At 41.4% G+C, this 13480-nt stretch overlaps 2 protein-coding genes across 4 annotated transcripts in view; both read right to left on the reverse strand.

The window, feature by feature from the left end:
• mst1rb (macrophage stimulating 1 receptor b) overlaps positions 1 to 5662 on the reverse strand; it is a 29719-nt gene extending 24057 nt beyond the window's left edge. Inside the window, exons 1-2 of one of the 2 annotated variants that reach the window (XM_087840549.1) lie at positions 5611 to 5662; positions 1834 to 3138 (exon numbers count right to left, since the gene is read on the reverse strand). In XM_087840549.1, coding sequence (XP_087696675.1) covers positions 1834 to 3039 — 1206 coding nt within the window. In that variant the 5' untranslated portion in view covers positions 3040 to 3138; positions 5611 to 5662. Of the gene's footprint in view, positions 1 to 1833; positions 3389 to 5610 lie in introns of those variants that run through there. The other variant, XM_087840550.1, reaches the window with a different exon arrangement.
• Positions 5663 to 6010: 348 nt separating this feature from the next.
• On the reverse strand, positions 6011 to 13053 carry mon1a (MON1 secretory trafficking family member A). Of its 2 annotated transcripts, XM_087840555.1 has the most exons (7): positions 12817 to 13053; positions 12199 to 12350; positions 9872 to 10255; positions 9019 to 9784; positions 8559 to 8706; positions 6975 to 7127; positions 6011 to 6088 (listed from the first exon to the last, which is right to left on the reverse strand). In XM_087840555.1, exons 2-6 carry the CDS (start codon positions 12320 to 12322, stop codon positions 6987 to 6989), a joined length of 1563 nt encoding a protein of 520 aa, XP_087696681.1. In that variant the 5' UTR covers positions 12323 to 12350; positions 12817 to 13053; the 3' UTR covers positions 6011 to 6088; positions 6975 to 6986. The 2 variants fall into 2 exon arrangements, with proteins under 2 accessions (XP_087696681.1, XP_087696682.1); XM_087840556.1 differs by lacking the exon at positions 6011 to 6088 and having other exon boundaries at positions 6123 to 7127.
• Positions 13054 to 13480: the final 427 nt, after the last annotated feature.

Raw genomic sequence — 13480 nt, forward strand, 5'->3', positions numbered from 1 at the left:
CCCTTTCTCCTCACATTCCCCTCTTTCCTCCCTCCCTCTTTGGACTGACAATCATACACAAATAGATTGTATTCAATTAGATGAAAATTAAATTAATATGAAAAAATACTCTTAAGATCACTAATAAAAAAGTCCTCTCTCAGTGTACTTTCAACCAAAAGGCAAATAACCAAACCACATGAACATCTAATAAAAGATATAAATATTGAAACACTGATCCAACATTATTCTTGATTGATGGATCATTTGATTTTACACTTTCACCTGAATGTGGCTCCTTTTTTTTGAAAAAACTTCCTCATATTCATTATGAACCTGGCTGTCTCTCTGTACGCACACACGCACACACACACACACACAACAGGAGTTATAAGGTTAATGGGCATTCAGTCAGTTAGCTAGTTAGTATCCATTTAAAACAGGACAGTGGTAACAACTTTAGGCTACGGAAAATTTAAAGTTTTAGATTTTTAAATAGGCTGTATACATTTCAATGGGAGGAACAGGACGGTGAAATGTCGCTGAATTTACTACAGAGCAGGACGGATTGTAGGGTAGCAAACATTGTCGGAAAACACGTTTTCAACACTGCAGGTTACCTGGGTGTAATGTTTTTCAGTTAAAAAGAAACATGGTCTGACTCCTACCTAACTATATAAAGAGTAACTGAAGGTTAAATGCAGCTAATATGTCCTGTTTTAAGCCAGGCACTCACACCTCCGCTCGGCTGTGTCTCAGCCACCATCGCTCTGGCAGCAAGAGCGCTAGAGCCAGAGCAGGAGAGAGCTGGAACAAACCATTTTGGGAGGGGGGGTTATCTATACTTTTGTTGTTAAAATGTTACGTCTCAAACAAGTACAGTACTGTATGCTTTTTATATTTTTAGTAGTGTGTCACACAAACAGCAAATATTGTCAAAAAAAGAAAGAAATCTTTGGGGGTGCTTTGATTCATTTTGGGGGTGCTGAAGCACCCCCAAAAATGGGCTAAAATCGCCCCTGAACCAGATGTTCTGAAATTTCCAGTGTTTGTTTTCCTAACTGCACTGTCTCTAAATATCTCTCAAAACCATCTCAAAAAATGTGCTCCATTGACGAGTGTCTGATGTAAAAGCTGCAAATAAACCCCAAATCTTCATCCAGCAAACCTCTCGCCTTTGAGGGGAAAATCCCTGCTCCATATAAGATGCGTGTAACCTAGCCAGAAACCCAAGGAGATTTGCCTCGTCAGTGACGCTTTGGCTTTGGTGACAACACTGTGTGGTTGTGTCTGATCAACATTTTCTTGTAAACCTAGTGAAGGTTTTGTCAGAAATCTCATTGTTTACAGATGTGGTATAAGTGTGTATTTATCTAAGTTTTATTTGTCACTAAACCACAATGATTCAAAGACTGGACACCGTCTGACATCTTCAAGTTAAATATTCATAGAAAAGATGGAAGGAGCAACTATCAATTCTGGCCAAAACCATTTTTGGTGCCAGGCTGTAAATGGGCTTTTTAATTTAGGGTTTAACATGGGAGTCTTTTAGGGATTGATTCACTTTTGGAGCCTGCCACTACAAGACAAACAATTTTTGGCTTCCCGTGATGGATTCATTTTCAGCAAAAAGGCTGGATGAAGATGAGAGACATATTTTAAAGCTCTGCACCCATGTGCAAGATTTTTATCAAGCCACCTTTGTTAGTCCATAAATTATCCAAGTTCAGATAATTTTCTGCTCATCTTATCGCGACATACTTTCCTTTTTGCCAGCTCAGACCAAGCAACTGTAGCATTTAGAAGAAGAAGTAGCATTTTCATAGTTGTATATTTGCAGACTGATGCGCTCACCTCATGTGGACAGCTCTCACAGGGTTGGAAATGGCAGAGCCCTCGAGAGAGCTGCTCAGGTCCAGACTCACAGCAGTCATCCACCCCATCAGCAATTGCCTTGTTCACATTGTCCATGGGGAAGGCGCACAGGGCAGAGTCATGCTCCGTGACTCCACTGTCGTCGGTGACAGCAAAAACACCATACAGGATGTCATCCTCCTCCTCTGCTCCTAACTCCTCTGCCAGCTCCCTGCCTGCTTTGCCAAAATGGGCTGCTTGGACCACGTTGTACACAATATCCTTATAAGGTTCACTGGCTACGTTCCTCCTCCTGCGCTTTGGTTCAAAGCGACACTCCAAGATCAACTCGCGATACCGCTTCATTTCCCATTCGTTCCTCGGGAGACGTCCCAGACGAGTCTGAAAAGGCGACGATTCCTGATCTGGGCTCTCTCTCTGGACCGAAAGGAAGTACACAAACTCCTGAGTGAAGAAGCTGTAGACATATTCAATATGGTATGTCTTTCGCAGGCTGGGAAGGACAGTCAGACCACGCACATCACTGAAGAAACCATCTTCTGTGGCCAGTGGTCGGCGAACTGATAAAGACTTCCTGCCGTAACGCTGAGTGACACTGTCATTAACACTGGCCGCGACAAAGAAGTAGACAGTCTGACCCTCCTCCACCATTGTGACTTTCGTACCAAGAGGGCTAGCCACACAGTCAGGACAGTTAGCAGCAGAGTTTGAGCCCTTTCTGAACAAACACTTTGAAAGAGAGGGTGGCTCTCCATTTGGGTTCAGCTGGTGGAAATAGCATACGCCGTACTGAGAACTTCCACAAGAATATAAATACATAAAGAGTGTATCCAACAGCAACACCTGATTGTCTGTGTCCTCTGGAAAGTTGTGATTCTTGTCAATCTCACACAAATTGCATATGTGACACTCTGAGCCCCCCACTGGCCCAGTGCGGAGCTCCCACACCTTCTCCAGGCTTCTGTTGACAGCTTCGATCACATTCTTAGAGGCCACGTACACTTCTTGGTAAAATGAGTTGTTGACTATGTTTTGGATGGGACCCCCAGCTTGGAAGAAAGGCATTGTGTACACAACAGAGAAGTTGACAGGGCTGGGGGCCAATGACGCACAGTTGGCCAGGGCAAAGGCCAGCACAGTCTGGAACCAGACGCATGCCCACCACTGTCCGGCCCAGTGGACCATCTCCAGTCCGGGTTCCAGGGGCCCAAAGGCACAGGCGATGTGTCGCTACCTCCAGGTCTGCTGCTGAGTCAAAACCATCCTTAAACCACCCAGTGACACCTGATAAAACAAAAAGAGTAAAATAACTCATTAAACTGATAAGAAATCATGAGCTGCAACTCAAGAATTACTAAAGCTTTGATAGTTCCTTGCTTGAGAGTTAAATAACAAAGATGCCATTTTAAAGCTAGATGATCCAGGAAAGCTTTGCATAAAGATGTGAAAGAGAAAAGGGGATCTTAGCTGACTTGACTGCTTTCTCCTGCTTTAAGCTAAATGTCCTCTAGGACCAACATTTACTGAACGGACATGTAAATATTAGACAGATCTTCTCATCTAGCTCAGGCCAAGAAATCAAGTGAGCATATAACTAGCAGTACTTATATTACCTTCATTCAAGCCTTTTAAATGCATATCGCCTATTTCTTATCTAAGGTTCCTTTAGCAGGAATGGATTTTGTTTAAAGAACCACCTTTTGAACAAACAAAGAGCCGCAATCCCGTTTGTATGAAGAGGTAAAAGCTGACAGAAGAGTTCTATGTGTCTGAAACCTGTTTACTAAAACTGCTGTAAGACCATAAAATGATAAGCAGTAGCCTGTTGTTTCATGTTGTCATGATAAATTATGCCTCCTATGGGATTTGCTACTAATGAAAGTGAAAATCAATATAACAGTATTTTATTATGTTTTGCGTGGAACCCTAAAAGACCCGAGGTAACAATCATCATCACCATCTCGCCTGGTCCTGATAATAAAAGCACATGTGGTCATAAAAATAAAAGCTTTCTCTGACTCACCACGGACACTGACAGGAAATGTTTAGATCATCAGACACAGTTGTGGTGGTAGAAGATGTGGATCTAACTATTTTTACTGGGGCTTTGTACATAAGCCATTCATATCTGTCTGGTCATGTTTACTCTGGTTAATCACAGGCAGAGTTTTTCAAATGAATCATCTTCTTTTATGCAAGGGAGTTGGTGGTAACAAGCCAAGATAGTGACTTTTGCTCAACATGAACCAACCAAATTTAGCAAATCTACATTGTTCCATTGCTCATCCAGCCCAAGCTCTACGCAGCGTCCGAGCCCTGTCTTCATCATGAACATACATAAGTGGGTGGATCATTAACTGGACATACGGCATGACTGTTTTCTGGCCTGGCCTCTCAATTATGCATTCCTGTCACAACCCCTACGTGCCTTTCAGGGGGAAAAGATGGCCACGGACTGATGGTCATCAGATGTTGTGTAGCCTTTAAAACTACCAGGTGAGGGCAAAACTGCTCTTCGGCTCGTGTCAGAGAATTTAATCCATTTTGAACATTATATTTAACAGTGTCAGAAACGGCAGTGTGAGCCAACTGATTTTAAGCACAAAGCACTTGTTTTTGCTAAAAGCAGTCGTATGGAAAAGTTCAGAGTCTCAGGTCTTTGCATCAATAATTCATTGAACTCCGCTGATGCTGTTGTTACATTTTAACATTTGTAGCTCCTTGTAAAGCTGAGGTTAAGGTCTGGGGACATGAGTACACATAGTAATGGCACTGATTGACTTTCTCCGGGTTCATGGTTAATAAAGCAAACGGCTGAAACAGAGTTTCCATTCACTTTGCTATTTTCAGGCCAATCAAGGCTTCATCAGTGAACCGGCATGAGTTGCCAGTAAAGCACCTTGCTCACTGGCACTTCGGTGTCCTAATCAAGAGTAGAAGAAGATCGAAGATCTCTCTTAGAATAATCAATGCACAGATATCCAGGGGGGTTTGCAGAGTTGAGCTGCTGTTCGAACAATCAATAGTGAACACAAATTGAACCCGAAGGACTCATTGACTGAGTAGAAGGAAATAAATTCCAAGGCAATAGAGACTCACTAGAAATATCCAGTTTAAGGAGAAACTTCGTCTGCATTTCTTTGTTTTGAGAAATCTTTATTCTACTGTGTGATTTTATACAAAACAATGTGAGATCAGAAACCAGTCCAATTATGAGTATGTTAACACAGAACAGCATAATTTCTTTTCACCCTGTGCTCATCTGCCCTCTGCAGTTGATCGCTTGTATTTATGGGTTGTTGTTGTTGTTTAGGGGGAGTTGGTGAAGTTTTTCCTTTTACTTTGTCTCCATATTCGGTTACTTCTTTGAATCACTCCAGTGTAACAGAGTGCACACTGGCTCCAGTCCACAGGTTAAAGATGGCATTTTGATTCCAAAACCCGAGTTTAGATAACGCAACACTGAGTTTATATTTCACAACCTCCACAATAAATATTAATCGCAAATAGCTGGCTTTTTATAAACAATTATAAATGGATGACACCGGAAACCCTCCCTTGCATTATAAGTGCTGTGACAGATAATATAAAGAATGCCGGTGCTGTAAGTCAAACTTTGGATCATAAACACAAGCTATTCTTTTTAAAGTCCTCTTCTAGCATTGCCTGTGCTCTGAAGGCTAGTTGGTTTCCGTTTTGTATCTAAACATCAGAGCAGACGCTGCTGAAGGAAAGAAGGAAAGATGAAAAGCTTACCTGTACAGGTCAGTCACAGTCCGCTTGAGGGAAGCAGCCACTGCCAGCTCTACTGTAAAACAGCGCGCGGGGGATGGCGGGTTTTTTCCTCAGGTAGAGTTAATATCACACGATTAGCTTAACACACAAACATATAATTTTTTTTTTTAAATATAAGCCCTTCTGTTTTCGTTAAGCGCCCGCTTCGTATTTAACTTTAACTCCCGGTTTGAATCGGTCCTCTGCACCTCAGCTGTGTCATCGCTCCTCCCCTCACAGCTCCACACTGACACACACCAGCAGCACGAACAGAAGCCAATTAGCCCAGCGTCTATAGGTGGCCTCGGTCACTTTTTAATGCCATAAACGTTTCCTCCTTATCTACCCCACCACTGCCCTGCCTGTTTCACAGCACCATAAAACTTACTCCTTTTGTTGTGCAAGTGTGCTCCGCGTTTGTGAGACGGAAGTGCTGCTGCTACTGCCATCTACGAAGTGCCTACAGTGTGAGGGGAAAAGAATGACACATCAGCTTGCAGGTCGTTTCTTTATTTACATATAATTTTGCAATTATGGGACTGCCATAAAGCATTACATATTTGTTTAGCACAATAACAGTTAAGGCATGATTAGAGGAGGCAAATGTGGCAAGGCTCGATTCCTCAAGCATAGCAGGTTTCTAGGAAACAAAGCTTTAAGAGGCATGCAGAAATATATCATCTGTTAATGTATTATGGGTGAAAAGAAAGAGATGAACTGGAAAAATAATGGAGTTCATGTGGAATTCCTCTACAGTGGTGTTAAGACGTGTTATTACAAACTACTGACAGCAGTAAACAGGTCACAGGCTTTCTGTTTCAGTGTCCGTTACATAAACAAAGTGCATAGAGGTAAAAGGGTGATGCTTCCAACAGGAATGCCGTTAACCCATATTTTGCCAACATGTCTTCTAATTTGAAAATACATTCAGGAATTTCCAGTTTATTCTTCATTTCTAAGAACTGAGTTAATACCATAAAAAAGACATTTTTTTTAAGTTGTGAGATGCATAATAGCCGTTACAGTAAAACCATCCCTCCATGAAAGATCTTTAACAACAGGTAAACACTGCAAGCTTCTGTGTTACCAAAAGTGCGGAGGCTTCTATCTGCTCTTCATTTTTTTAATTAAAAGTTATAAAAAAATCTCGCCAGCTAAAACACAGCGTTAATTCAATTGCACAGCACACTTCATTACAAATCAGAGAATTAGAACAGAGCATTCCGAAAGCCAAAAAAAAGAAAATGCATAGGCTTCGACAATCATCATACTCTTAAAGACTACTGCTTCATCATGCGTAGCTGCTGTTAGCACCACTCCAGTCTGTGTTCACAATACGGCTTTACGTTTCAGGAGGCTCAGTATGTGAGAGGACTGAGGATGAAGAGGCGATCCTCCTCCTTCCTGATCCACTTCAGCAGTTTATTGACAGCGGCGAACGCTGAGGCCTTGGTCGCCATCGGACTAAAGCAGAGGTAGAGCTCAAAGCCGCTTGTCACCTGCAAAGGAGAGAAGACACAACGAGACAAAAGGGGCATGAAAAAGCTGTGTGTAGTAGAAGGACATTTTTCTGTTAAAGAAGTTCAGAAATGTGGTTCAATGTAAGAAATTGTTACAGTCTGTAAGATTACTGTAGCTACTGCATTTCAGATCAATGATGAGTGATTAAAGCTTAATGTCTGATGTCTTTAGTCAAAACAAACTTTGTACTTGACGGCAGGAGGCTAAAATCTTGCTTATTATGAGTAATATTCATTTTTGCACATTACTGTTAATGTTGTGCAATGACAGTATATTTTTTTGTAACACAATATTTGTAAAGCATTGCACCACATTTAGAATGATGCCCCTTTTTCGATACGTTTCTTGAGGATATATATTTAACCACACGACATGCGGTTAGAAAGGGAAAAAAAGAGTGGTCAACAACTTTCCAGAAGTGTCAATGTGGACATTACTTTTATTGTTATTTTATGTGTATGTGATGGTAATGTGCAAGGGTCTGCCAAAGCACAAAGCTGGTAATGAAGAACAAAGGTTATTGCAGTAAACTATAATTAAACTCATTGTGGGGATTAAAAAACAAAAACAAAAAAAAAAAAACACTAACACACTAATTAAAATAGAAATTAAAAACCATAAGCAGTATCTTCCTTATCTTCTTTGGGCTGGGGGATGCAGCATTTTCCAAAAAGAATTATTTACGGATCATGTTCACACACGGCTTTTTTACTGTATGATAGAGCTTCGACCTGCATTTGTGCATGGCACAGTGAACTGTGTTCACAGACAGTGACTGGAAGTGTTCCTGACCCCATGCAGAGATTTCCATGGCAGAATAATTGCTGTTAACGGCAGCCAATGCTGATTTTTGGCCTTGTCCTTTGTCCACCAAGATTTGTGTTTTGATCATATTAGGTACTGTAGATGATGAGAAACTCAAAGTCTTCACATTTTTATATTGAAGAATATTATTCTGAAAATTTTCAAGAATTTGTAGACATTTTTTCCCTGAAACAAACTGTCTCTCTAAGATGCTCTTTTTATACGCAGTCATGTTACTGACCTGTTGCCAGTTAACCTATTTGATTGCAAAATGTTCATCCAGCTGTTGATAACACTGGATGAACACACACATTGTGAATGGAAAAGCTGATGTAAAGATTATGCCAGCAGTCAGAATTATTTATGACTTTATTAAATGGAATATTGACCCAAATAAGGCAAATAGTTCCCCCCCCCCCCCAAAAAAAGAAAGAGAAAAAACAAAACAAAACAAAAAACAGTAAGCTAACTAAATGTGTATGAACAATGTCACCAATCCAGTGTCCAGTATTCATTTTGTACACACCAAATGCTTTAAATGGCTGTCAGCTTAAAAATAATTGTTCAAAAACAATAAACCATTTTAATCACAACACCAGACTCACCTGTGCCAGCAAGTTTTCAGTTTCCCTGCAGCGGTAGTAGTAACGGAGAGGTCTGGTTGGATGGTGCAAGCAGCTGTGAAGTTCCTGGTACAAGCTCAGCAGCCTTTCCTGCTCTTCATCAGACTGGTACACCATCGGAAACTCCGGGCTAAAGGTGGAAGATATCCAAGAACAAGGATTTGTGTTCATGACAAAAAAATATATACATATAAGAAAGAATGCAAATCTTTGTATACTGATGATCATTTTACTGGCCCAGATAAAATATAAAATCAAGTGTCATCTGCTCTTATGAAGTTGTCATTTATGTAAATTTTTCATAATACCGAAAACATCTGAGTAGATGTGTTTATAGAGTGAAAGGAAAAAGTTCTTCGATTAACAGGATTAATGACTGTTAAAATACTCTGATCTTTATCTAAAAACCCCTAAATTTGACAAACACAGTCTAACCACTCACCTGGTGTACAGTCCGGAGCTCTTTGATTTATACAGGAAGTGCCTGAGCTCTGGGATGCCAACCTGCACCACGGAGTAACTGGGACATTTCACCGCCTCCTTCAGGGCCTGGTAGGCACTACGCTTGCTCAGCCTTTCCATAATCTTCTGCTTGCAGTCGGACATGTTAAAAAAGTCTTCTCTTTCAGTTGAGACCAGAATGAGACAGAGCTGGGACGCAGGCTCCAGGTAAGAAATGTGAGCGTGGAAAAATCCTGCAGTGTTGAACTTTGGCAGACAGATCGGCGTCCAGCCTTCACCTTCTCGGAAGGAAGAGGAGGAACCGACGAGGTTGAAGACCAGGTGCAAGTCTATGTGGTGCAGGAACTGGTCCTTCTTCCTGACCAGGGTGACCAGGCGATCGCCGGCCAGCAATATGGAGAACACCAGGTTTTTGGATTTAGCGGCCTGTAGGCTCGATGACACTACGTCCCTGGCAGAGCTGGGGAGGGGCAGGCAAGTGACGGCACTGAGCAGCAGGCCGGGGTCTCGTTCCAGCCGGATCAACAGGTTGTCAGTGAGATACTCCGAGCCGGCCAGCAAACGCCGCAAGTCGTAGTTCTGCTTGTGCTGGAAGATGTGGTTGAGCTGGGTGAGGGTGAGCAGGCTGACTATCTGGTAGTAGATGTATTGCAGCTCCCGCAGCATCTCCTTGTCTGATTGACAGGTGCGTGACACTCCCACCAGGACCAGAGGACTCTTGGTGAGGAAAACCACTTTACAGCCATCTGACACAAACATATTAACAGCACTTACATTAAGGTACGACATATTTGTTTAGAGAATTAAATGTTGCCGCCAAAGTATAATCTGACCTGCATGGATGGAGCGGATGATGTTCTTCTCAGCCTCGACAAACGACACGAGAGCCATCATCACCCCCATGGTGCTCGACAGCGCCTCTTCCGTGCCGTAGCGAGTGTAGATTGGTTTCCCCGCCTCACTCAGCACAAACACGTGTTTTTTGTGGCTCCGCCACGCCTCACTGGACACATCCTCCTCTTTAGTCCTGCTATCCGACAGGTCATTGCTGTGTTGTTCATCTATATTTTGTTCAGCAACAAGTGCCTTGAGCCCCTCTTCATGCTGCTCTTCTGATCTGCCTGAATCAGCTGTCCTCAGGGCTTCTTCTTCAGCCTCAGCAGTTAAATCCTCAAACGAGTGTGCATGGATGAACATGGCACTCTTCTGGCCAGCACCTGTATTAATATAAATGATGACAAACTTTGTCCGTAAAAGACTTTAAAAAAAGCTACAAAAGCTATATATAAATATGAGCGCAGTACATCACATGGCAGACATTTCCGGACAGTTCCTTTGGAATAAGAAAAAAACTTTCTACTTTCTAAAAGGACATGGGGCCAATGACCACATATACAACTGCCAAAGTAACCACCAAAAAATAGTGGACTGTTAGTATCAGGCTCATTTTCACTACTGAAAATCATGTGTTTGGTTAAGGGATGGGGTAAGGGTGGAGCATGAAGGAGACACAGACATGACCCCTATTCGCTCAACGTAAATTCTTCATACTCTTACCTGCCAAACAATCAAACACACAGATTTGTTTATGCTTGGAAGCAGGCCTCGTGTTTAATGTGCCCGTTTCATTTGCGTTCACACGTACAGCCAGGTAATGTAGAAATGTTGCTTAGCTCAAGGCAGATTCAACACAATGGAAAGTGGAGATGTATACATAATTTAAAAGGTTTTCAGTTTGTGTTTCTACAAGAGAAAAAAAAAAAAAAAGACTTCAACAGAAAAAAAAAATGTGGCTGGTTTGGAAAATGTGTTAAATTCCCCAACTTTGCTGGAGAACAAAACTGCTTTCCTGGGCATTCCTTTGGGAACCAACTAGCTGGAAAAGGCATCCAAGACAGATGACAGAGATGAATTATGTACAGTTACAGGACAAGACTTTATCCTTTTATTTGAAAAACTGATTAATTTTGAACATGGTATGCAACTCTAGAACAATCCACAAAAAACAGAAGTTCAATTTAGTCTATTATCGTATTAGTCACACGTGTTTTAACTTTAGGTTATCACACGTCAGAGCTGCTGCAGTGAATAAAATGAACAACCTCTGGCCAAAGCTTATCTAATTAGAAGAACAAGAATAAGGCAACTGTGATAGCGAAAGAGTATGCTAAGACTTCAAAATGTCCTGTTTAGCTCCAGTTTAGGAAAAGCAAATCCATACAGTGTTACATCATCTCTCCTGTCATTGATGGATTTATTCAAAGCAGGATGTGATGCAGCAGACGAAAGCAGCTGCAGCCAACTTTCATTGTGACAAACTGACATATTTTCCCCAGATTTTTTTTGCAGTCAACAGATGATCATATCATTAAATTCTCATGAGAAAACATGGCAGCACTTGAAGGGAATATTGTGCAACTGTAACACAAGCTCTAAAACAGCAGCAGACAACCTGTAAATATATTCACCATTTCTTACATAGACAGGATGTGCATATTCACGCTGTCTCTCACACACAGAGTACTCAGTATGCGTTCACTGGACACTGCACAGCTACAACAATGTGAAACAGAGAAGTCCAATTCATGGGAAAGTTTTCAGAAGTGTCAGTACTGAAAGAGTGTTAATGTCTTTTCTTTGTGGTACAATCATAAAAAGGACAATATTCCAGGCAAAGATACTGCAGGGATTTTGTACTTGAAATAGAAAACAGTTGATAATTACTTGGCCCTGCCCTGCCCTGATATTTGTCTAGCCCAACTGGAAGCTTTTATGGTCTACTGTAAACGTTGTGATCACTGATCATGTCTTGCAATATTTCGCAATACAATCCTATGAGGGATTGGCCACAAAGTAGCGTGGCACAATTCTATTCACCCACGACTTCTTTAAGACACCTAGACTTACCTGCAGTCTTTGAAATGAGAGCGCAGTCAGTGGTGTAATCCCACTGATAGTGGCTAAGTGAACTACCTGGAAAATATTTCTTGCGTTAACATTACCTTAGACTGGAACAAATGCAAGACGAAGTTCATACATACTACACCTTCATATTTGACGTTTTTTCACTATTATGCAGTGGTTCCAGTTTTGCAGATGTATATTAAATATGTTTAATACTTGTCTCTGTGTGTTTACAGACAAGGGGCACAACACTTACCTGGTTCAGTTCCCTCTACCAGACCAGGTATGGGGCTGTCCGCCCTGACTGAGCGAAGGCGGTCTACAGGAGCTAGAGTTCCACTTTCCCATGATGCAGTTGCCTTTTGGGCTTCACCTTCCATCACTGCTACTTAAGGCTAGGACATCCACCTGGAGAGATAGACAGACAAAGAGCTATAGGACCAAAGGGCAACAACTTCGTGACTGAGTCTTGGATTTATGGTGGTGTGCCATTACAGTGACATGACACGGTCACCACGAGTCGGTTCAACTGAAATCAAATAAAGCCCTACAGTTAGGTCGTGAAGATTTTAACTGTTTATTGGAAGCGGGGAAAAACAGAGCTAAACCGGAATGTCCTCCTTGCCCCTAGGCTGAAACCAAAAAAATGAGTCTCGAAAGAATAACATTCAGACGCAGTATATTTGCATTCACATCTTTTTTTTCTTGCTTAGCCTCCTGAATTATCACAGGCGTCACATATGTTTGACTTCAAAAGCTACTTTGATTGCAGACTTTAGCATGTAGTCAAACAAACGCTATCTCAGACACGTTTAATCGCCTTCGCTCTCAACCAGAGCACTCAAGACCCCTTCAAATACTTCAAAAAGATTACCTTTCATTTCCACAGCTGTCTGCATCTGAATGTTATGCTCCCCAACTCGTTTGCCACAGTTGCTGCTAGCTAACTAGCAGAAACCGCACAGAAGAACTTCTTGAATCATGCCCTGGTTGGTTGCGGAAGTGCGAATTGTGGGATATGAAGTTCCCTGCCAGAGGGTTTATACACTTTTTATCACTCGTTTCCCAGGAGTAATAAAAATGCCGAGTTCATCTGAATAAAATAAAATACGGAGAATTTTCTTTGAACTAGTTAAGAATTAATTTAACGGGTTAATTTTGAATATTACAGCATGCAAGTTACTTATAACACACTGCCATATTTGATCTTGCTGGTGCTTTCAGGTCACGCAGGACATGAAACAACTGTGCCTGATTATTAAATTACACGATTGTCACAAGACTCAGATACTTAATTTGTCAGACAGAAAACATTGTATATCAAACGTTAAATAATCTTTTTGTGTGAGAAAGGTTTGTGAATATATTTGCGAACTACTTCAATGTGTTTAAAATAACATTTTTGCTGTTTTCACTGTGACTCTGCATATGTGAGGGATAAAAGCAAAAAAACAAGGGAAAAAGTGTTGACACATTTGTTGAGTGACACTAAATTGTAACTTCTCCAGGGAAAACGTATTAATTGTTTTAAATATCAA

This window comes from Neolamprologus brichardi, chromosome 5 (genome assembly GCF_056152115.1).
Source record: "Neolamprologus brichardi isolate AB-2024 chromosome 5, ASM5615211v1, whole genome shotgun sequence".
NCBI lineage: Eukaryota > Metazoa > Chordata > Actinopteri > Cichliformes > Cichlidae > Neolamprologus > Neolamprologus brichardi.

Coding starts and splice junctions, on each gene's coding strand:
- mon1a (XM_087840555.1), bottom strand. CDS start 12,322: ATGGAAGGTGAAGCCCAAAAGGCAACTGCATCATGGGAAAGTGGAACT. Junction 10,256..12,198: donor GGTAGAGGGAACTGAACCAG/GTAAGTGTTGTG, acceptor ATATTAATACAG/GTGCTGGCCAGAAGAGTGCC. Junction 7,128..8,558: donor CTGAAAACTTGCTGGCACAG/GTGAGTCTGGTG, acceptor TCTCCTTTGCAG/GTGACAAGCGGCTTTGAGCT.